Genomic DNA, 22,845 nt, shown 5'->3' with positions numbered 1-22,845 from the left:
ATCCAAGTCTTGAGAACATTAGGTTAGAGACAGAGGTTGAAAGTCAATGGCTGTTAGTGGCTGAATGTTACCGAGGTAATTTTAACTCTCAGCCTACAAGATTCCATCTGTGCGCTGTTACAGCGCTGAACTCTGGCTAGACCAGGCATTCTCCGGGGTCTTAAGACAGATCGGCTTCTTCAGAGAACTTCAGCTCCACACCATGGTGTAAGGCTTGGTGAGCCTACGGCCAGTACTTGCAAACCATGTCTGGAACAATGCTCCTAAACGATGATACCTAGGACTGCTGGTGGGGGGTCTGCTGTCAGATACAATGGGGGAGACTCCATGTTCCACCCCATCACCAAGCTTCTTGATGCACATTAGCGCAGTGAAGGCTCATAAAATCTCTCCTGGACCCATTTCGGGGTGGGGAGATGGCTGAGTTGGTACCATACTTGCTCTGAAAAATCCGAGATTCTGAATTCAGGTTCCTGGCACCCACATAAAAGCTAGTTTGTGTCTGTAGTCCCAGTGCTAGGGAGGTGGAGATCGACAGCTTTTCAGAACTCATCTGTCTCAAAAAAAAAAAAAAAAAAAAAAAAGCAGGTGGAGAAAAAACAGAATGGCCCAGTGTTCGCCTCCAGCCTACACACACACACACACACACACACACACACACACACACACACACACACACACACACACAGAGTAATCCACTGGGTTCTGTCTGCCTGGCATTTCCCTTGCTCATTGCTTCCATCCTAGACTCTCCATCTCCACCCATCTTCCATCATGTTGCAAGGATTTCCCCCTTCACACTGGCTAGCTTGACTAGAATTAGTCAATTCTAGTCTAGAATAGCAATTAGAAGTAACAAGGGTGGGTGCACAATGTGTAGAAATTAGAGGCCTTGTCTTGGTGTATGCCTGGTCTTTTCTCAGTAGGGCACACAGTGTTCCTGTGGGACCCCCGCTATCCTATTCCTGTATACAGAGCCAAGAAAATGAACAGAGACACAGAAAATGGCATACATAATATGTGTGTGTGCGTGTGCGTGTGCGTGTGTGTGTGTATACATATTACATACATGTTATCCAGAGCTGCAGTGCTCATAACAGCCCAAACTGCCAACAACCTACATGCCCATCACCTGGTGAGTGGGTAAATCAAAGCGTGGTATATCCATGAAGAGGACAGTCGTATTTGGCATTAAGAAGGAAGGAATGAAGCCCCAATACATGGGCTGACACAGGTGAACCTTGAAAATAACGGAAAGGAGCGATGACCAAAGTCTGTGTGTTTTATGATTTCTTCTCCACCTAGATGTCCAGAGTAGCAATGACTGATGGTTACCAGGGGCCAGGGAGGGAGGGATGGGGAAGACCGTTCATGGGGTGGGGTGACGAAAAGTAGCCATGGTCGCACTGCTCTGAATATACTCAGGCTGTGTTAGATGATCTATGCAGGTGAGCGCTGTTGTACGTGAAGCGTGTTTCCATGAAGCTGCTTTGAAAAAGAAAGTAGCATCTGCCAACAGCGGCCTCCGTAGCACAGTTTGGGAAGGATTGTTCTGCATGGCTCTGTGAGCCATCACTGGGCTCTGAGATTCGCCCAGTAGCAGTCTCTCATGAAAAGAACCCGTCAGGAGCTGGGAAAACAGCCCAGTGCCTCCTCTGAACGCCTGGGGACTTGAGTTCAGATCCCGGCACCCACCTAAAAGATGGGCATGATTCATGTCTGTAGCCCCAGTACTAGGGAAATTCCCAGAACTTACTGGGCAGCCATGGCAATGTCACCCTGGCCAAACCACCGGTGTTTGAAGAAATAAGATCACGAGGCAGGGTTTAAGTGGCCGGTGTTAGGTCCATTATGACAGAGAGCCTAGGGTATCCACTTTGTCACGTGACTTATGTTCTGCTCACACTGCTATTCCTAGAAAGTACTTGAGAGGTGATCAGAAAGGAACGCAGGAGCCTTGGGAAGTTTCTACGATACAAGAGGGCACTGAGGCCTATGTCATGTCCGGTCTCCTCTACATCACACTACCCTCCCCTTGTTAATGATTGTTACTGCTCTTGGCGTCCCTTCAGTAACTGTGGCCTTCCGTCCACAGGCAGATGCACCTCCACGCTGCTCACCCCACCTTTGCTTTTATTCCAGTGAAAGCTGGGGGAATGCGGATCGTGCAGAAACACCCACACACGGGAGACGGGAAGGAAGAGAAGGACAAAGATGAGCAAGAATGGGAAAGCACCAGGTGAGAGACAGACGTCCGGTGACGCGAGCAGACTGTGCAAATGACCACTCGGTTAAATATTAACGTCTGTTCTGTGCTTCTGGTACCCCCCGGGCTCCCCGCCCGTATGCTGTGTGTTTTTCTTTCCCATCCCGAGGCAGGGTTCTGTGCTAACAGGAGGGAGAGCGTGCGTCTGAAGTGTACCGTCTGGCTCACCTCCCCCAGCCACCCTGTCCTCTGATTTAGTCAGGGCTGGCTGCTGAGCCCAGGAGCTGAGCAGGAGCATGGCCTCGCCCTGTAGCACGCTAGTCTGGGGCTGGGGGACACACAGCTTCCACCTCCCCTGGCAGGTCACAACGCTGGAATGGAAGAAATAGATTCTTGTGCCTGTTTGATGGTTCTTTGCCCAGTTCAGAGACGTGTGTAACTGCCCATCTGTGGACAAGAGCTTTCCCCTGGGGCGGCAGCCTGACACGCCCTGCACACTCCCGTGATCACCCACACTAGTGGAATTTCAGCGTCTACACGGGCAGGGTAGGGAACTTAAGACTTGAGACATGCTTTGCAGGCAGATCGGTAATAAGCAAGGCTCCCCCTTCAAGTGACCGTGTGTGTCCTTCCGTGACATCTCTGCCCCCAGCCCTCCTGGGTCCTACATTCTGTTTGCCTCTCTCTGTCGACCACCTGTTTCCCTTGAAGGTCCCGATCTCAAAGTTTGCTTTGAGGGCTACATCCTTCATCATGAATAACCAACCCTGTCACAACATTGTCACCAGAGACACAACCGTGAATACATCCACGTGGAAGAGCATCGGCAGTAAGGTTCTGTGCAGACAGTGTCTCCACGATAGCGAGAAGGAAAGGGGGTGGAAAGGAAAGGTGGTCCAGCCTCTAGATTCTGAGGGGAGGAAAGTTACCTGCGCGTGTAGGTAGGAGCAAAGGCGGGATGATCCCTTGCATTTCTTTCTGACTTTCCTATGAGAGGAAAGAGAACAGCTGCAGGAGATGAGCATCTTAAATAACGGAGGATGAGCGGTGTTGAGAGAAAGATTGGGCGTGCGCGCCTTAGATTACAGCATCCTCGTCGCCTGAAAGATGAATCAATCTCCTCCACATCTGTAGAGTCGGGAACGCTGAAGCAAGCTGATTGCAGCGTGGGGTCTGCGTGGATGTGAGCAAGAGTCTCTGTTGTGCTTTTCTGAAGTCAGATTGCCGTGTCCCTTGTGGGTCTATTGGCTTTGGCTTGGCTCTTCACCAGTGTGGTTTAAACCATGTGACCTAACGGGAGCTTATCCCGAGTGGGAGAAACCTAAACACTAGGCTGTTGGCTTGTGTTCCCTGGGCAGGCATCAGTCCTGGTGCCCTGGTGTATGTTTTACTATTACCATCCTCCCTGCCTTTTCGTTGGGCGACTGAAAAATCACAGCATCGTTAGTAATGATTGCTGCTGTTGCTTCTTTGGGGACTTTGAAAATACTCTTTTTTATTACTTTTCTGTGTGTGCACACATATGCCACAGTCCACCCGTGGAGGCCAGAAGACAACCTTCAGGAGTATTTCTGCCCTTGAACCATGTAGATCCCAGGAATTGAACTCGGGTCATCGGGTTTGGCGGCAAGGTCCTTTATCCACTGAGCCATCTTGTTGGCCCGACTTTTTGGTTCTCTTTTGGGTTTTGTTTTGTGTTGTTTTGGAGACAGCTCAGGCTGGCCTCGGGCTCACAATCCTGCTCCTGTCTCTTGAGTGTTGGATGTGCAGGTGTGTGCCACCACACCAGCTAATCTTGCTGATTTGTGGTGTGTAAGGAGCCTGCTTGTTCTGGACATCCCATCCACCTAAATACTTAGGACTCTCGCCACTCTTGGTTATTTTCCCCTGTTTCAGAGTTGGCTATTGTCTCCATTCCAGAATGCCCCGCTTAGCCCTCCAGAGAGCACATTTAGCTTCCGTGGGCTCTTAGCATGTAAGTGGCAGAGTGCAGGCAGCTGGCTCCTTGTTCCTCAGGGTCAGCCTCCAGGCTGTGCTGACCAGCTCAGCTCCTGTTTGGGGATGGGCACTTGCTCACTGATTCCCGTCAAGTTTGACACCACCTAAAACTTAGTCTCACTGTGCCCATTATATGGATGAAGAAAGCAAGGCTTAGAGAGAGATCGTTCAGCCCACTGATGCTTAGCCAGCCAGTGTCCTAGCCAGACTTCAGCCTGAGACGCCCAAGAGCCCCTCATCAACACAGACTGCAATCTGGAGCCTTCTCTTTCTAAGCTGAATTAGTTCTGGAAGTCCGTACTTCTCAAATCCATAATCCTCCCTTACTTCTGCACCTCCACTGTATCAGTTTTCAGCAAGGCTCCAGTTTCAGGGCCGGCTTCACTTTATATATAGAAAGGCCTGTTTGTTTTCAGAATATATAAAATATGTAGTCATCCTCCCGAGAATGGCATTTGGTGTGCACTCTGAGCATACACATTCTCATACGCCCAAGCTTTTACACCGGCTATGAAAATAAGCATGCTGTCTACGTCACATGCCAGTTTCCCCCCAGATCCACGTTTGCAAACTCCTTTTTAAACATTGCCTGGATATTTAAGACTGTTTACCGACTCGTTCCTGGTGTCTTCCTCCTTCCTCTTGAAGACAGAGCAGTGATTACAGAGAAAATGAGTATTCAGAGCCCTGAGGAGGTCACTTTGTGGCCCAAAGAATCCCACAACCTTCCCTGGCAATTATTTTCTCATATAATCTTATGCAGCCCTTACTCCCATAATCTTCAATTTCCTGGAGATTTAAATATGCCTTACGCTGCCAGGCTGTTTTGAGATATTACATTTGAGGGGAAAGAAAGACTACATCAAAACCATGAAAATCGGAGCTGGAGAGATGGCTCAGTGGCTAAGAGCAATGGCTGCTCTTGCAGAGGAACCAGGTTCGATTCCCAGCACCCATCTGGAGGCTCACGACCATCTACGACTCCAGCAAGGCATCCAATGGCTCTTCTGGCCTCTCCAGGCACCAGGCACATGTGGTGCATACACATACATGCAGAGAAGATGTTCTGCACTAGGCACATTTGGTACATGTACACACATGCAGACAGAATGCTCATACACCTAAAATAACAAAAGGTGGAAAGAGAGAACCTGGAGACTATTCTCAGACCACTCTCTTGGTGCTCCTGGTATTTTCTCTGTACTCACTACTCGCGCGCGCGCGCGCGCGCGCACACACACACACACACACACACACACACACACACACACTGTGCTCCTGTGCTCTTGATATCTTGTGCCTAACGACGCCTCTCCTGAGAACCAAGCCCTGGTTTATAGCCCTTGCTGTTTTTGACAGCTAAAACTCCCACCACAGCCTGTTTTAAGTAGAAACATGGTGTCACTGGCATAGACATGGGAAGAGGGACCTAGCCAGTGCTCACACCAGAGTTAGCTCAAGCGTGCCAGGGAATGCGTGCCCTTGTACATAGTTTGTTGTTGTTTACAGGCCATGGTCTTGAAAGAGGTTAAAGACAGGAAATGCTCTGTGATCCACTGTCGATGTCCACGTGTTTATTCTGTCCGGTGTCCTCTATAGTGGAGGTGTGCAGCTTGGAAACAGGTTAAGTATGCCCCTCTGACACTCGTGGGTTGAAACTCAGCCCCCACTGTGAGGCCCTGAGAGGTGGAAAGGTCGGACCAGCGGGCTTTAAGAGGTGATTCTGTAAGTCACAGCCTGGACCCCGTGACTGAGTTCTGGTGGCTTTGTATTAGACAAGATGGGGGCACAGGAGAGTGACACACGTGTGGTGCCCCCAGGCTGCCCCGCACCCCCCGTGGGGCTGTCACCCGAGGTGGCCCCTGACCTTGGCCTAGACCACGAGGTAAAAGCTCTTTCCTTTAGAATTAGATTACTCCATTGTAGCAACAGAAAATGGACTACGACAGAACGTCTCTTGGGGACGAATGCTTTCATCTTATCTGTCTGCAAATGTACAGTTCTGCTTTAGCTTTGAAAAGATGGTGTCTTCGTTAGCCTCCTTGTCGCTGTGACAGAGCCCATGACATAAACAACTTAGAAAGAGGAGAGACGTGTGCTGTGCTGGAGGGGTCTGCTGGCGGAGGGTCTTCTCCTCTGGGTGGGCAGGAACTGGAGAGGCCGTGGACCATGGCAGCAGTGTGCTGGTTTTGCAGTCTTTGCTCTCTCTGTCTCATGGCTATGGTGATCCAGAGTCTACCATGCCCTCCTCTCCATGATGGACTGGGCTTTCAAAGGTACGCCCAAATCAATCTTTCTTTCGGTGGTTTCTGGCAAGCGTTTGGTCACATGATAAAACCAAGGCAGAGAACTGGAACTAGCAATGGGGTCTTCGCTGTGACGGCCTGGCTGTGTGGACCAACAGGAGTGTGGGGGCGCAGGGCAGAGACATAACTGTGGAAGACACGTGGCCCTGGGGCTTTGTGTGGGAACAGGGGGTCTCCTGAGCACCCCTCCCCCCAAGAGAAATCTGGTCTCCTGAGGTCTGTGGAAGTGGTCACAGTTGCTCCGCTTCAAGGTGGCCCTGGCGGTGCCCAGCCTGGAGGAACCTTGCAGTGTCTGATGTCCCGTGGCTCGTAGATGTGCGCCTCGAAGATCTGCCTGTGCCTCCATACACTCGACCTTCTCCCATTGTGTGTCCACATTTCCCCTTCTTACTGCCTTAGGGGCTCACCTTGGTGACCTCCCTTTACCCATCTCCGTGAAGACCCTATTTCCCAATAATGTCACACTTTGAAAACTTGAAGGTCTTAGATTCCACTGCACCCCTTTTTTGAATGAGCCCAAAACAAAGGCCAAATGATGATTCATTGCAGTCTTTTTTTTTTCCCTTTTATTTTATTTTATAATACCATTCAGTTCTTCGTATCAGCCACGGGTTCCCTTGTTCTCCCCTCCTCGATCCATGGCAGTCTTAAGGGCTCTCTCAGGAAGCTAGCTATGGGGATAAGAACTAGGGGACTCAGAACTCGGAAGCCAAGGATAGCACAGCTGTGTGCCACTTAGATCACACGGCCCCCCGCGTGCGACAGTTTATGTTTGAACCTCGATGGCTCTGTGTGGTGGACGAATGTGGAAGTCGTCCGTACGTTCAGGGTTGTCTTTTGTGTCCAGGCCAGTCCCCAGCTGCCTTTCGAAAGTGTGTCTGCTTCCCTGACATCCGTGCAGATAGACCACACTCAGTGTTGTATTGACACACACACACACACACACACACACACACCCCGGTGACATGGCAGCAAGAGCTGACCCGGTGGGCCCCGGAACCGTGTCCTGCAGCAGAGGCACAGTGTCCGTGTATTCAGGGCCCCGTGTGACAGGAAAGGTCTGTGCAGAGGACCGACCCCTGTTCGTAGACGGAGGTGACAGAGCTGTCGACAAGACCCTCAGCACAAAGTGTACCCGTGGTAAAATGTGTGCAAAACGGAAGCGAGCCGTCAGTTCTGCATGGGTCTGGCAAGCGGGAGACGGGTAGCCCTGTCGGTCAGCTCTTCATCAGGGCTGCCTGGGTGAAACTGGTCCATCGTCATTCTAAGTCTGCAGACAGAGCAGAGGCAGTGGGTTTCCGTCGCACACCAGCGAAGGACGACGGGTCAGAGTCACCTTTTACCCGTGGCTACTCGGAAGGTTGGCAGAGGCAGCACTGGCTCCATCCCTCAGCGGGGTCAGCTGCACTCGGTAAAGCTACATCCACCAGCCTCCAGAAGAGAGGCGCGGCGTGGTGTCTGTCTTCCCCGGGGGAGTCCTCAGCCTGTCCCATGGCCGCCACCCAGAATGGCTGACGGTCGGTCGGCCCGCCCGCTGTCACGGTGACGAAGCCATTGTAGGCGAGACTGTCCTCAGAGCTGCCGTGTGGCTGAGTTTCCTGGGCTGTGATGGTGATATGCCACAGGCTGGGTGGGTTAAACAGCAGAGCTGTCTATCATCTCTTGTTTTCTGAAAACTTGCGGTCAAGCGTCAGCAAGTCACACTCCTTCTGATGTGCCATGGAGGTGTCTGCCCAAGTGCTCCCGGCATCTGATAGTCAGTCAACACACTGACAGAACTCCAGATCCCGTGTGACGTTCTGCTTGTCATAGTCCGTCCAAATTCCTTTTACAGAAGGGCACTAGTTGTTGCCGGAAGTTTCTGTCCCACAAGCCACCCCCACGTAACCACACAGAGGCTTGATATTAATTGTAAATGCTTGGCCAATAGCTCAGGCTTGTTACTAGCTAACTCGTACATTTAAATTAACCCATATTTCTTATCTACACTTTGCCACGCGCCTTGGTTCCTTTTCTCAGCATGGCATGTCCATCTTGCTTCTCTCTGCGTCTGCTGGCAACTCCCGACGACTCCGTCCATCTCCTCCCCATCATTCTGAGTCTGGCTCTTCCACCTAACCTTATCCTGCTCAGCTCTTGGCCAGTCTCCTTCTTTATTAAACTAATCACAACAACATATATTCACACAGTGTAAAGGAATACTCTACAACTAGTCGTGATAGAGTAGGGCTCCCCTAACGTTGTATGACCTCAGTTTAACTAATTACAGCTGTAGTGACGCTACTTATAAATAAGACCACATTCTGAGACACGGGGGCCGAGGACTTCAGCAGACGTTCTTTGGGAGAAAAAAAATCTACCAAGGACAGTGTCAGTGAAACAATCTAACCATGAAGTTCCCATGGCAAAGCAGCCCCTCTGCCAGCATTTACTGTTTGTTTTCCTGGTTGAGGACTTGAACAGCCTACCTGTCTTCCGGACCACATGGATGCTCTGTCCCGAGAGTGTGGCCCCACACTTTGATTTCATGCCCCATCAATTCTAAAGAATTTTTTTCTGTATTCATTCTATTGGATTGTTTGAGAAAGATCTCATTATGTAGTTGAGGCTGGCTTCAAACCTGAGATCCTCTTTCCTGAGTCTCCCAAGTGCTGCGGTTATTGGCTTGTGCCACCATGCCTGGGTCATTTTTACATTACACACACACACACACACACACACACACACACACACACACACACACTATTTAGTGCCATGCCTCCATTCTATAAGTTATATAATAGCTACAAAAGAGATGGCAACCTAACTGATAAAGGTGAAATAAGCAATAGCAACTTGATAGTATCATTAGCTAATATCTCAAGGTCCAACTACCCTTGTAGTGAAGTTTCCCATTAATGATTCAGGATGGGAGTTTAAATTTATAATGACCTTCTGGGTAATTTCAGGTTCGGTGGGGGCGGGCTGCTTCTTGTCAAATCCAATTAGATCATTGGCATTTGCCACATCGTTGGTGATGAACTGAGATGTGAATATTTCTTTCCTTTTTGCTCACTAGATTGTGCATTTAGATTAGCTCCATTGTAAGCCACTTGTCCATTTGCTGAAAACTGGTTTAAATTCATTCCTAAGACAGCATGTGAACACAGTTCTAGGCACTTGGGATATGTCAAGGATGAAGTGAGACAGTTTGCCTCAGTAGACCATCAGCCACAAACACTGTACATACATTGCACGGTGCCGAAGGCAGGTAAAGGGACATGGGTCTGTGAAGGGCCACGCTACCTGCTTCCATGGGAGCCCTCAGGACCATGAGACCTGGTGATAGACAGTTCATGTGTTAAGTGGTGGCCGATTTAGTATGGTTTGTTTCTTTGGGGCAAACAAGTAAATAGAATGGGTTCTCATGTTCATCTCTCTCTCCAAACTAAACATAAGCCATCCTAAGCCCAAGGCCCACCTTCTTCACGGATGGCCCACACCCTAATGCTCATCTTGTCATTGTGTACAGCAGAAGGTAAGCCTTTCTTCCCAAACACGTGAAGTATGAGTTTTACATGATCGACAAGACTGTAACTGCACTTAAGAAGTTCTAGTTAGAATCTCCTTGTGAGCAGAGCAGGGCCGGTGTGGTGAACAGCAGCATCAGGAGTTGGCGGTTTCCCTTCATCCAGCCTGATTTCTCTCCCAAGATGGGCAGCAGAGGAGGTTTGCATTTGGCGCACAGCCAATCAATGTGTCCCCACACAGTGGTGAAGCATGCATCACAGGATCCTGGCTGCACTCCTTGGATCTGGGGATGAGAAAGGAAGTATGAGGTCTCAGCTGTCCTCGGCCACGCTGCGGTAATGGGCTTTGAGGCAGCATTTATCCAGCATCTGGCTCCATAGCAGGTGTGGAAACCAGAAGTGGTTTGTCAGCTTCTCAGTGGCCCTCAGAAGCCAGGTGCGCGCTCCGTTCTAGGAGGGCTCTCTCAGCACGCGGAGGAGGGGAGAAAGAACATGTCCAACACCAGGGCTGGCCTCTCTGTTCTGTTTGTGGAGACTCCAAGGGTTGCCCTGTGTATCAGGAGTGTTTGCTTACCGTGAACACGTGAGCCAGGCTTGGGTTGACAAAATAAAATGTGTGACAATAACTACACGGAAACCAGAGCCTTGGTTGAGTCGACTGCCTCATCGTTACCTGAACCTTTCAGCTCTTTGAAGTAACGCTGTTGGCTTCAGCTGTCCAACCGCACGACGCTCAGAAAATGCCTGGCAGACTCTTGGAATTGGAATTTCTAAGAAACCTACTAACTCGCTGGCTTCTCCCCGTGGGCTGGGACAGGTGAATGGGCCGTGCCTGTGGACGGGAAGGGCCTTCTCCGCCTTCTTGGCCGTGTGTTCTGTTGTTGCTCAGCTCTCTTGTTGGCAAAGCGTTCGTTGATTTTGCTTATATTCATCCCTTGGGACAGGGCTTAGTCGTTAAAGGTGAATTATTGTGGATTGGAAGACTGAGAGTAATGTCCCACTCAAAAAGGTCCCTTAGCTTTCACAGGACAGCCACTGCCCCTCCCTGTGGACGCTGCCCCAGGAGAATAGTTGACACATCCCCTCTCTTCATTTATTAATTGCAACCTCTAAAGGCTGTTTGTACCAAAAGGGAAAAAAAGTATGGTTCTATTAGGACATATTAAAACTCAAATATTATTTAGAGTTTTAAAAGGGAGAAATTGTGTCTCCTGCCCCAGGACGAGAGGATCTTGAACACTGTGCCAAAGTGAAAGAAGCCAGGGCCAAAAGGACACAGGCTGCAGGATTCCATTGGCAGGTGCAGTGCAGTCCCATTTGTAGATTAGGAAGTAGCGTGGAAGTTAAGGAGGGGCGTGGGGAGAGCGGGGAGGGATTGGTCAGTGTACGGTCTTGATGCTCAGAGGAGAAGGCTTTGTCTCGGCGCAGTGAACACACTCAGCGCCACAGAACTGTACCCTTGAAAATGGCAAAGGTGGTGGGTTTTATTGTTTCTCACCATTGTAAGTGCATGAGCCCAGCGCAGCAAAGAGGCCTCAGTGCCGTGGTAGTGCATTGGCGGCTCAGAAGCTGAACGGCGCTATCCTGTGACTCAGCAGATCTCCCTCTAGGTGTTTTACCTAAGAGGATTCAAAGGCCGGGATTCAAACAAAAGCCTGTCTGTGGATGGTTGGTGCACCGCTGTTGACAAGAGCTAAAAGGTGACCCTGTGCCAAGTGTCTATCATCTGATGAACGGGAAGAGTGTGCTCCATCCATGTGGTGCAGTATTGCTGGGGGATGGTCTGTATGTCAAATTGCTCTGATTGGTCAATAAATAAAACACTGATTGGCCAGTGGCCAGGCAGGAAGTGTAGGCGGGACCAACAGAGAGGAGAAAAGAAAGAACAGGAAGGCAGAAGGAGTCACTGCCAGCTGCCACCATGGCAAGCCGCGTGTGAAGATGCTTGGTAAGCCACCAGCCACGTGGCAAGGTATAGATTTATGGAAATGGATTAATTTAAGCTGTAAGAACAGTTAGCAAGAAGCCTGCCACGGCCATACAGTTTGTAAGCAATATAAGTCTCTGTGTTTACTTGGTTGGGTCTGAGCGGCTGTGGGACTGGCGAGTGAGAGAGATTTGTCCTGACTGTGGGCAAGGCAGGAAAACTCTACCTACACAATATTATCTAGCCGAGGGAATGAGTGGGGGCTGAGCCTTGTTAGAACACTCGGTGGAACTTGAAAAATGTTTGCCAAGTAAGGGAAGCAGACACCAGCGGATGGTTCTGGTTTCATTTGTGGGAAATGTCTGAAGGAAGGACAGAAAGAAGTTCACTGGCCACTGATGGCGGGGGCCAAACGAGAGCCCATACAGAATGTGGTTTAATGGATATGGGTTCCCTTGAAGATGATGGAGTGTTCTAGAATTAGATAGTGACAATGGTCCCATAAGAAAATGAATTCGGTGAACGCTGTCACATTGTATAATTTAAGGAAATGATGATTCTTATGTCCTATGGATGTTACCTCAGAAAAGGCGAGGGAGCCCTGGCTTGTAGTCCAGCCTCCATTTGTTCTTAGCTGGGAAGATGCACACTCGGGTGTTGAACACATTTCCTATAGGACTATGGATGCCTTTCCAGGGGGACCAGGACTGTTCTCAGAGAAGGGGAAAGACGATGCTTGGACATGACAGTCTCATTGAAGACGTGTAGTGGGAATTGGCCCCGCCCATGACCTTGGGCTATCTGGCCTGATAGAGGCGGTGCTTCTTACCAGCCTATGTGACCACTTAAAGGGGAGGAGAAAGGGGGTACTGTGCGCTTAGGTGGTGAAGACCGCTCTTGGGTGGTAAAGACCAGATCAGGCGACATGAAGCAGTCTGTGATCAGTCCCCAGCTTTCCAAGGACTCTGCAACTGGATTTACCTTGTCCTGGATCAGTGAGTCTGTTTCCCTCATAGAACCCCTAACATGTAGACCACCGAGGCTCTCTTTACAGAGAAGGACCAGGGCAGCTGGGCCAGGTGCACGCCGACGTCCTGAACTCATCACACATTTGTTTCCTTAGGCTCAGAGGGCTGGCTGCCGATAGACGGCCACATCCACATAAGCGGTACCTGGAAGATGAAGCAGGCATCTCTGGTGTCTGGTTTTAAAAGCAAGAAGGTGCTATGACAGAGCCTTTTGTCAGAACTGGGTCACCTGACTGTCCCTAAATCCAGTATGCCTAAGATTCTCTCAGACCCACCGTTCTCAGCAGAACGAATGTTTGGCGTAGGGCTACAGTCTTAAAGATGAGTCCTTCTAGGCTCCCTCGGCACTAACTAGTAACTCGTTACATTGCTAGAATGTCACTGCCTCCGGTTTTCTAGTAGATGTGCGTGGGGGACAGAGATTTGACATCCCACTGGCCTTTCAACAGCAGCTTTCAGCCGTCCCCAGAGGACACACAGCACTGCCGGGTGCCGGGGACTTCCCTATGCAGGGCACGCTAGTAAGCCTGCATTCCTTTGGTGACTGTAAGCCTAGATAATTGAAGTTATGTTTATCACCAGAATGAAGTGTCACAGCAGAGGGCACCTAGGGTGCTTCGGCTCCTGAGAAGCAGCAGGTAGAAGACAGCCCGACTCAGTGTTCTTAGCCACCCACAACGACAGCCAGGGCCTTGTTGGGGATGGGCGTGGACAGAGAAGCCACAGCTGAGCAGGCAGTATCTCATGACCCAGCCAGGAGCCTGTGAGTGCTGGAAGACTTTTCTGCTAAGGAGAAGCTGGGATGGGACCTTTGCAGACATGACTTCGAGAGTGTTACGGTGAACCCGAGCCTAAGGATTTGCAAACGATACACAGTCGTCGTTAGAGCTGTAGGGTGTGTGGCCCGGGTGCGGCTGGCTCAGCCTCCCCAGGATTTCACAAAGTAGAGCCCCATGTGGGGCAAGCACGGCATGCTAGAGAAAGATAGAATATGTCTTAGATCTTTCAAGTATGTCTTTGCTATTTCAGTCAAAACAGTTGTCCTGCCACCGCCAGCGAGACGCCGGGTTTGTGTGAGTCACAAGGAAAGAAGCTGTCGAGTGGCATGTGTGTCTCAGAAGCTGTCTCCGTGTTTGAGTTTGAAACCTGTGCTCTTCATGTAGAAAGGCTTATTGGTGTCTCACGATCTTAGTGCATTGTGCATTTCTGCAACCAAACTCCTGAAATGATGGGTTATAAAGCAAGGCTTTGTTTTGGCAAATGGTCTCAGAGATTTATAGCTGAGGGACTGCATCTGGTGATGGCCTTTGCAGAATCACAAGGTGGCACCATGCATCCATCACATGGCAATAACGGGGGTGTGTGTGTACATGTATGTGTGTGTGCCCTCTGTGTCTGTCTTTTGGCCTCTGCCCCTCCCCTTATAAAGCCGCCAGTGTTCAGTCATATGCTTGATGACCTTATGTAATGCCAAGCATCCCCCTTAGGCCTCCACTCTAAATACCATAGACACTGGGCCTTGCCAGTGGGGATTAAATCTCAGTACTTGAACCCTCAGCCAATGCTCAAAGCACAGTGTATTGAGTCCAAAGCTAGGACAACTGACATGAATGTTGTTAATGGATATGCTGTTTAATTTACATCAGGACATTTGTACTCTCTGCACCTAGAAGCACATAGAAAAAAATGTAATTACATTTTGTGAGTGTGTGTGTGTGTGTGCGTGCGTGCGTGCGTGCGTGCGTGCGTGCGTGCGTGCGTGCGTGCGTGCGTGCGTGCGTGCGTGCGTGTGTGTGTGTGTGTGTGTGTGTGTGTGTGTGTATGCCACAGTCCATGTGTGGAGATCGGAGGACAAATTGGGGGACTCAGTTCTCGCCCACAAGGTACGTCCCCAGGTTCAAACTCAGGTTGTCAAGCTTGGCAGCAAGCACCTTGCCTGCTAAGCCATCTCACAGAATTTTGATGGGAAAGTGTGAGGATCAGGTGTCAGGGAAGGGCATCAGCATTGACGCTCCTTCTGAAGAGGCAGAGTCCTGCTGTTGACACCAGATTGAAGCCTGGATCGCCTCGCCTGCCCATTCTCCTCTTCCTGCTCCTTTTCACGCCACCACCCCCTTTTCACAGCATGCTGCTCCCCAAGGCTTCCAGGCTGATGCTGTGGATCGTGGTCAGGCGTTCACTTTTCAAGCAGGATCCTTTTCTGGTTTGTCATTGACTTGAGCCTAGCAGGCTGGTGATTTTATGCTTTGCTGAATAGACTTAACACAGTGGAGAAAACAAAGCCGGTGGAGGACATCAAGGATTGATCAGCCCCTAAGCAAACCTCATGTAGGGACAGCTGGATGGAGTGTTCCTAACCGTTGAGAGTGACAGCCAGGTCCTGGGGGGCGGGGCGTACGTACGTGTGCACCCAAGCAGCAGAGGCAGGTGTGTGTTACCTGGACTGACTGGCAGGCTGTCTAGGTGACCTCACTGACGGAAGAGTGTGTGTCAGGGAGGTCATCTCACAGGGTCTGCTTTCCCTCACTCACTCTGGAACTGCACTCCATGCACTGGCTTGTAACTCATTTCCCCAAAGCCCCGAGAGAATGGAGCAGAAGGTTGTGGTGCCCTGGAACCTAAATCCTTCCAGCACCTTAGGGATCCTCTGCTTTGATGTTTTGGAGCGTAGCCAGCTCACTAAAGCTGAGGGCAAACTGTCAAGACAAGTAAAAACCCACTAGAAATGAAGAAGAATGCCAGATTACCAGTAGGTCAAAAGAACACAATTCGTAACAGATTAAATGTTTGTAAACAAATACCACTGGCAAAGACATAAAAAGAAGACCACACTTTTCTTGCCTAAGACAGAGAATGATAACCTGATAACCGGGGCTGGGGAGACGGTTCAGTGAGTAAAGCCCTTGCCACATAAGCGTGGAAACTGTTTCCAGTCCCCAGCACCCTCCTAAAAGCTGGGCGTGGTGGCTTGTGCCTGTAATCCCAGCTCTGGGGGACATAGTCGAGAACCCTGGGGTTACTAGCTAGCGAGCTGTAGAGATCTAGGTTCAGTGAGATGCCCTGTCTCAAGCACAGTAAGGTAGAAAACCATTGAAGAAGATACTCAGTGTCAACCTCCGGCCTCCACACGCTTGTGCACACCAAGGGCAGGGGAGAAAATTGTGTTACTGTTTCTTTTCTGTTAACTGCATATTAGTTAGCTGTCTCAGTCTGGACGCAGAAACATATGAGCCTGCCTGCACACTGAGCATGCCGTTCTGGCCTTGACCTTCCTCTCCTGCTTCCCAGGTGCTTTGCTGAGCTCTCAATGTTAGAACCAAGGAATCAGCACTTTCTCCTGAACATCAGGAGAAAATCTCCTCACTGAAAACAAGGCCACAGCCCACCCCTCATACTCCTCACTCCTGATTATTGTGGTCCCCCGCCTTAGGTCTGAGCACTGTGGCCCAGAGGACGGGGAAACACTGGGAGCTGGGGTTTCACATGAGTACCTGGGCCTTCCTCTGTCGTAGCGCTGACGGGATCATGGCCACTTCTCTGCTCACGAGCTCCTGGAGCTGCTCCTGTCATATCCTGCTGTGTCAGCCACCTGCGGTCCTGACCTGTTGAGGGTCAGTTCCCCTGGGTACCTCCCAGTTCTGCAGTCTGGATCCTTCGAGTCAAGACACACCACCAAGACGGCATTGCTGTGTCCCGAGGCTTAAGCACCATCCCTTCCCAGATCCATCCAGAGTAGAGGAGGGAAGACTTCGCCCTTCACCCCTGAGATGGCTGCTGGCGTCCGCAGTCAGGGAGAGCTGTCTCCCTGTCCCCAGAGAAGACAGAGGGATGTCACCAGAGCCCTGTGCAGCGTCAGCCTGCCTCATTTCAGGGGTTCCCTCCTGGGAGGACCTCACTGCATGCACAGGTGACACCTGGTCCTCCCGACACCGCTGTCTCACCGTGGGAATTGATGCTCCAGGGGCTGCTAATACAGCATCACTGGCCTGGTTTTTATCCTGTTTTTCTGGAAATGATGGTTGTTTTTCTCTAATCTGAAGAGAAAAGAGAGGCCTTAGATCTTTGTTCTCTCTCCCTCTTTCTCTTCTTTCTTAATTTTCTTAAGTCCCCCTCTCTCTCTCTCTCTCTCTCTCTCTCTCTCTCTCTCTCTCTCTCTCCACACACATACACACACAGAGAGACACATACACACACAGACACATACACAGACACACACACACAGAGAGACACATACACACACATACACACAGAGAGACACCCACCCACCCCCACACACACAGACACAGTGGTAGACTAGCATGTTGGGGCCGAGGCTGAACAGTACTCAAGTCCTGGTCTCCTTCGCCCTGGGCCAGGACCTTTCCCTCTTAAACCAATGTGATCACAGACCACAGGCCAATCTGTATCTGTGGATCTGCTGGACCTGAAACGGATTTCCCTCCACTCCCAGGACACTGAGATGTGGAGCCTTCCTCCAAGGTGTACACATACCCCAGCCTGAGTAGTGCGCACTCTAAGCGGTAGAAGCTCCTTCATGAGAGAGTTGCCGCAGCTCCCCGTGGACTTCTGGATTTGCAGGCTCTCCTGAGGGGAGGAGGAGGCAGATACTGGAGAACTGGCCACAGAGTAGCGTTGAAAATGTTTTTTCGTGGGACTCTAATCTGCTTTGCAAAGTATGTCATTCAGCCTATTGAATTTGTAATGACATGGCGTCCTGCCTGGGCCCTGGAGGATAAGAGGTTTAGAAGATTGTCGTGGATGTTAAACAAGCAATCCGGCCTTGTTCAGAAAGTCTCAGGACCAAATAATGGCAAATGTAAACTACCCCCAGACTCGTCTAGTTAGTTTTTTGCATCGGCACATCCTGCGGGGAAGCCGATGTGGCTCCATTTCATGGTTGAAGAGTCCAGCCCAGAAAGGCTAAGGACATGTTCTCCGTCACACCGAAAGAACTGGCGGCGCTAGGATGTGACTCAGGTGTCCAGTTGCAGAGGTGTTGGCCGCTCTCCAGCACTCCACTGCTGTTCTGGTGACTAGTGGTGTTCCCCCAAAGACCTGGGGCAGATCATTGAGAAGAGTCCGGGGGAGGGCGTGGGAGGGGGTTCCCTGTAACTTTGCGGTTCAGGAACATCCTTGCAGAACAGGATTGCATTACTGTACGCTGGATCCCAGCTCGGGTCATCTCAGAAGGGACACTGCTGCTGTTTTCACTTACCCTGAGTGTCAGCTCGGGCTCTGGGGGTCCCAGGGAACTGGTGTGCAAGCGTCCGTGCAAGCGGGACCGGCTTCTGCGGAGACAAGCTTTCTCCTCAGCTGCCAGTGTGACACAGTGTGACACGACAGCCCACCTCTGAACCGACCAGTCCAGGAGCTGAGACCCTGTCCCTCCAAACACTGGTACACAAGCGGACACCCTGATTGCAGAGACTGGAAACCCACAAGGCTGTTGCAAAGAAAAGAACTCAGGAAGGAAAAATACCAAGAGAGGGAAGTGTGAGTCTGAGTAAAAACTGATGACTCATCGCTGTTGAAGCCTGTTATGACCCTGAGTGGAAAAACAGAACTTGCCTTAAATGAGACGGGTGGTGCCCGTGGGGGCCACGGGCAAAGAGAGCTGGGAATGCAGTTTGTTTTCCTTGGGCAGAATCTGTTCCATGTGGGACTTGGATGGAAAGGAAGGCAGAACGTTCTGGCCCTGGCAGGACAGCGCCCACGAAATGGAAGTGGCAGAGAGGGAGGAAGTAGGGCAGGGTAGGACAGGGCGGCAGGCCGCTCTGGAATCCCCGGGTGTCTTTGGGGTAGTTCGAACCTCGCCTCCTTGCTGCAGTCTCTCCCTGCAGCCTCCCCCACTTCAGCCTCCCCTCCTGCAGCCCCCCACCCCCCCGCCCCCATCACAGGCTTGAGCTTGATTCTTTCCTGTTAGGCTTTCGAATTTCTTTTCAGTCACCGACTTAAACAACTTAGGGGCATGTCACCTTCAAGAGTCAGAGTAATGCGTGGACCATTTTTTGTCCTTAAGCAAAGAAAAGGATCCCTGAGCTACCAGGGATTCTGGCCCCTAGCCCCCCCAGTTGTCTCTGGGGTCCTGGCCTGTGACTGCTGGGTGGCCCCAGGCAGATCACTAAGCTTTGGTGCCTGTTTCCTGGTCTGGAGCCCAGCCTTTTTACATGTGTCTCCTTCTCTGCTGAGACATTTGTGGTGGAACATGGGAGATGAAAACGAGGATCTGTCGTTTTGAAAAGCGGTTGGTCAAAGCTCAGTAAATTTCCGTATTCGCGGGGCTCCTGGAGCCCAGCTAAAGCAAAGCAGAAGTTGGTTTACAGGAAGCTTGCTGGTTGGTCCTTGCAGAACCATCTCTGTCGGGAGACTAGTTTCCAGAGGTTTAAAATTTACTCCACTCCAGGATTAGAGGTGCTGTATAGTTTTTTTTAATTTAAAAGTGTTAGAATTTATTGACTTATTGTGTGTATGAGTATTTTGGCTGCATATACATGTGTGCACCATGTAGGTGCCTGAAGCCTGCAGAGGTCAGAAGAAAGCATTGGATTTCCTGGAACTGGAGTTACAGATGGTTCTGAGCCTCCGTGCGAGTTCCGGGAACCAGACCCCAGTCCTCTGCAACAGCAGAGAGTGCTGTTAACATCTGAGCCACCTCTCCAGCCTCATGCTGTAAAGGCTTCACAGAAAATCATTGTGCAATATTTGTACAGAGCACAGGAAGTGTGTGCTGGGCCCAGTAGTACGCTAGCCCCACCTCACGGGGTTACTTTCACGCTGCACATTTTTGTGCACCCAAACGACGCGCCATTGCTGCGGTCATCTCCCAGACTGAGGCCCGGCAAGCACAGTTTAACAAACAGCCCCAGAGATGCAGAGCTGCATGGATGCATCCCCTTTTCAGTGCCCGACATGGAAGGCATTGCCATTCAACATTCTAATGAGAGCAAGATAAAGGCATGCGATAAAATGCAGCCACTGCCGTCCCGAGAGTTAGAATGAGATAGGAGCCCGATTTCACATGTTTATTCTTTTACCTGAGTGTCTGGCCTGGAGCCCAGGACAGAATCTCTCTCCCGAAAGGGCTGTGTTAATTAGTGACTATAGTTTGCAGTCTCCCCGTACTGAAAATGCTCAGGACCTCTTGTGGATTTTTGTTTCTTTGTTCCCTTATTTGTTCAGCTGTGTGTGCATGTGTGTTGGTATGTATATACAAGTGCGGGGAAAGGTGGAGGCCGGAGGCATCTCTGGAGCGGGAGTTACCAGTAGGGGTCACCGTGGTGGCCGGAGGAAACAGAGCCATGGCTGTGCAGGGCATGTCTGTCTGGATTGCTTCACCACTGACATGCCTCACAGCCACATGAGGGGTGGCTGTCACTTACAGTGTTGGGACTTTATGACTGGGCACATAACACGTAAAGAGGATTTCTTGGGACCTTGAACTCTGGCCACCTAACGCTATGGCTTTGGTGACTGATACCGGCTCTGTGGGCTTCTTCCTCATTGATGACCTTAGAGGATGGTGAGGACTCTTCATCTCAGAAAAGGGCTGTCAATCACTGGGTACTAGGGTGAGAAGACAATTCCTTTAGTGGTTAAAGCGTCTTCATAGACGGTGACCAGCCTGGGTGCAATGTGGCAGCTGACAGCCACCCTCCTGCCGAATTTAATATTTAGAGTTGCCATAATAGAGAGGAGCTAGATTTAAAAGATTCTTTCTTGGTGCCTGAAGACATCTAGACTTCAATTTAGACTTGCACACTGGCTGTGTTTCTGAGTTGGGTTTTTTTTTTCTTTTCCATTTTTGGGCCTATTCAGCCTTATTTTCTCACTGATTCTTCATGGATGGCATATAATTTCTGTATCTCACTGTCATACCCTCTTTGTCCCTAAAATTTGGTATGTAAAAATTACATAAGCCATTGGATATCACACTTGCAAAACCCTGACCACAGTATTCACTTAGCCAGGGCAACGTTGCCGTGAGGTGGACACCAAGCAATCCTGGGCCAATATGTGTTTCCCCTGTTGGAGAAATTAACAACATTGTTTATCTCTGCTAAATCCGGGCATGATGTATCAAGAGACATGCTGTCAGGCCCAATTTAGGATCATCAGATTAACTATTACTCATGACAAGTTGACGTGTACAGAAAGTGATAAATAGCTCCTGTTGAATTCTGCGGCAGGTTCTCATGGTTAGGGGCACAGGTGATGAGCTAGGCTGATGCCCTCCCCCCCCCCCCCCGCCCGCCCGCCTGATGCAGCCTGCCTTCTTCTTCCCACGGCGTCAGGGAACTGGTCCTCCAGACTCAGTCCCGCACACGCTCTGTGATGCTTGTGTTTACGCGTTATTATATCGCTTGAGAGGCTCTTTACCTAGTTTTGACTCAACCGCTATTTTCATAAGTATTGGGGGGAGGGGACAGAGGGCTAGAAGGAGGGCTCAGCGGTCACGAGCCCTTGCCGCTCTTCCAGAGAATCCAGGTTCGATTCCCAGCACCTCCATGGTGGCTCACAAACCATCTCTAAACTCCAGTTCCAAGGGACCCAGCACCATCTTCTAGTCTCCGAGGTCATCAGGCACATGTATGTGGTGCACAGATATATAAGCAGGCAAAACTACCATCCACATAAAAGAAAAGAAAAGAATTTTTAAAGAATTTTTAATGGGTGGTAGAATGTTTGCCTAGCACCACCAAAATAAAAAGAAGGCATCTGCCCGGTCCTGGGGACATTGTCAGTGGTGGGTCTCAAGGTCAACCGCTGTCAGCTGTCACCACTGACCTGCTTCCACACCTCCAAGTGGAGTAAGCCCCAATGCAGGGCAGGCACATTGCCCAGTCACGGTTCCCCTTTTCATTTTCGAGTAGGAAAGCGCTCAGCAGACCCAGGAGCTCCCTGTTCAATAAGTGTGCCGTGCTTTTTTTTTTTTTTTTAACTTACCGTCCATCAGAAGGCTTGCCTCTCTCCCTGCCCTAGTGATTTCTAATTGAGGAGCAGCCGCTGCCTCCCTGGCTCCAGGACTGTGTCTCTCTCCGTACACTGAGCATGCCTGCTGCCTGGAGCGACCGCTCGCGATGTTCCCTCCGCCCCTGGGGCAGAGGGCATGATGGTGGGCGCGTGGCCAGGAGAGGAAGAGTTGGGTGCTGTTAGCCTCAGCCCCGTGGGGCCGGGGAAAGGCATCCCATCTCCTGGAGCCCGAGGTTCTGGGTCAGGAATGACACACAATAAGAATCTCTCATGTGGAAAGACGAGCATTTTATGGGTGGTGGTCGCTGGTGGTTCTCAGATGTGTGTACACTGATGGCAGCTGTAACCAGCTCATCCACCCACAGCTGTCACGCTGTCCACTGCGAGGAGCCGGCACTGGGGCCACTTGTGTTGAAAGCACAAAGGCGCAGCAGCTAGCAAGCAGCCCAACCGAGATTTCCAGCCTGGCTCGCCCTTACCACAGCCTGGGCATTTTCCCCTGGCCAGGCCACAGGCTCCATCCGCCCCCAGCCTCCACCTAAGCCAGGACACTGGGCTGAGAACATTCTTTGTACGGCATCATCTGAAGCCGGCTTCTTAGCATGCTGGGCCTCACAAGCACTCCAGTAAAGAGTCTGGTGGTCAAGGGGTCCAGGGCATCCAACAAACACCCTCCTGTGGCACGTCTCAGAAGTTCACAGGGCACTATGGCATGGAGCTTGCTTAGGGGAGGCCCTGGCCTCAGAGAAGGCCACACAACCCTGTTCACCCAACAGTGCTGTTCTACTGCGCAGCACCTTCTGGCAGGATCATGGGACACTTCCGATCCCTCCTGAGAGTCGAGGGGAGGCGTGAAACCTCCAGTGGTGGCGTCTACGTGACTGTCCTGCCCCTGTCTGGG

The 22,845-nt window shown here is 50.8% G+C and overlaps 1 protein-coding gene across 1 annotated transcript in view; it reads left to right on the top strand.

Moving 5' to 3' along the window:
• Dap (death associated protein) overlaps nt 1-22,845 on the top strand; it is a 54,848-nt gene that overhangs the window by 10,726 nt on the left and 21,277 nt on the right. Inside the window, exon 2 of the mRNA XM_006979980.3 lies at nt 2,143-2,239. Within this exon, the coding sequence (XP_006980042.1) occupies nt 2,143-2,239 (97 nt within the window). The remainder of the gene's footprint in view (nt 1-2,142; nt 2,240-22,845) is intronic.

The sequence above is a fragment of the Peromyscus maniculatus genome, chromosome 15 (assembly GCF_049852395.1).
Source record: "Peromyscus maniculatus bairdii isolate BWxNUB_F1_BW_parent chromosome 15, HU_Pman_BW_mat_3.1, whole genome shotgun sequence".
In the NCBI taxonomy this organism is placed as follows: domain Eukaryota; kingdom Metazoa; phylum Chordata; class Mammalia; order Rodentia; family Cricetidae; genus Peromyscus; species Peromyscus maniculatus.
This window is presented reverse-complemented; position numbering and strand designations above follow the sequence as displayed.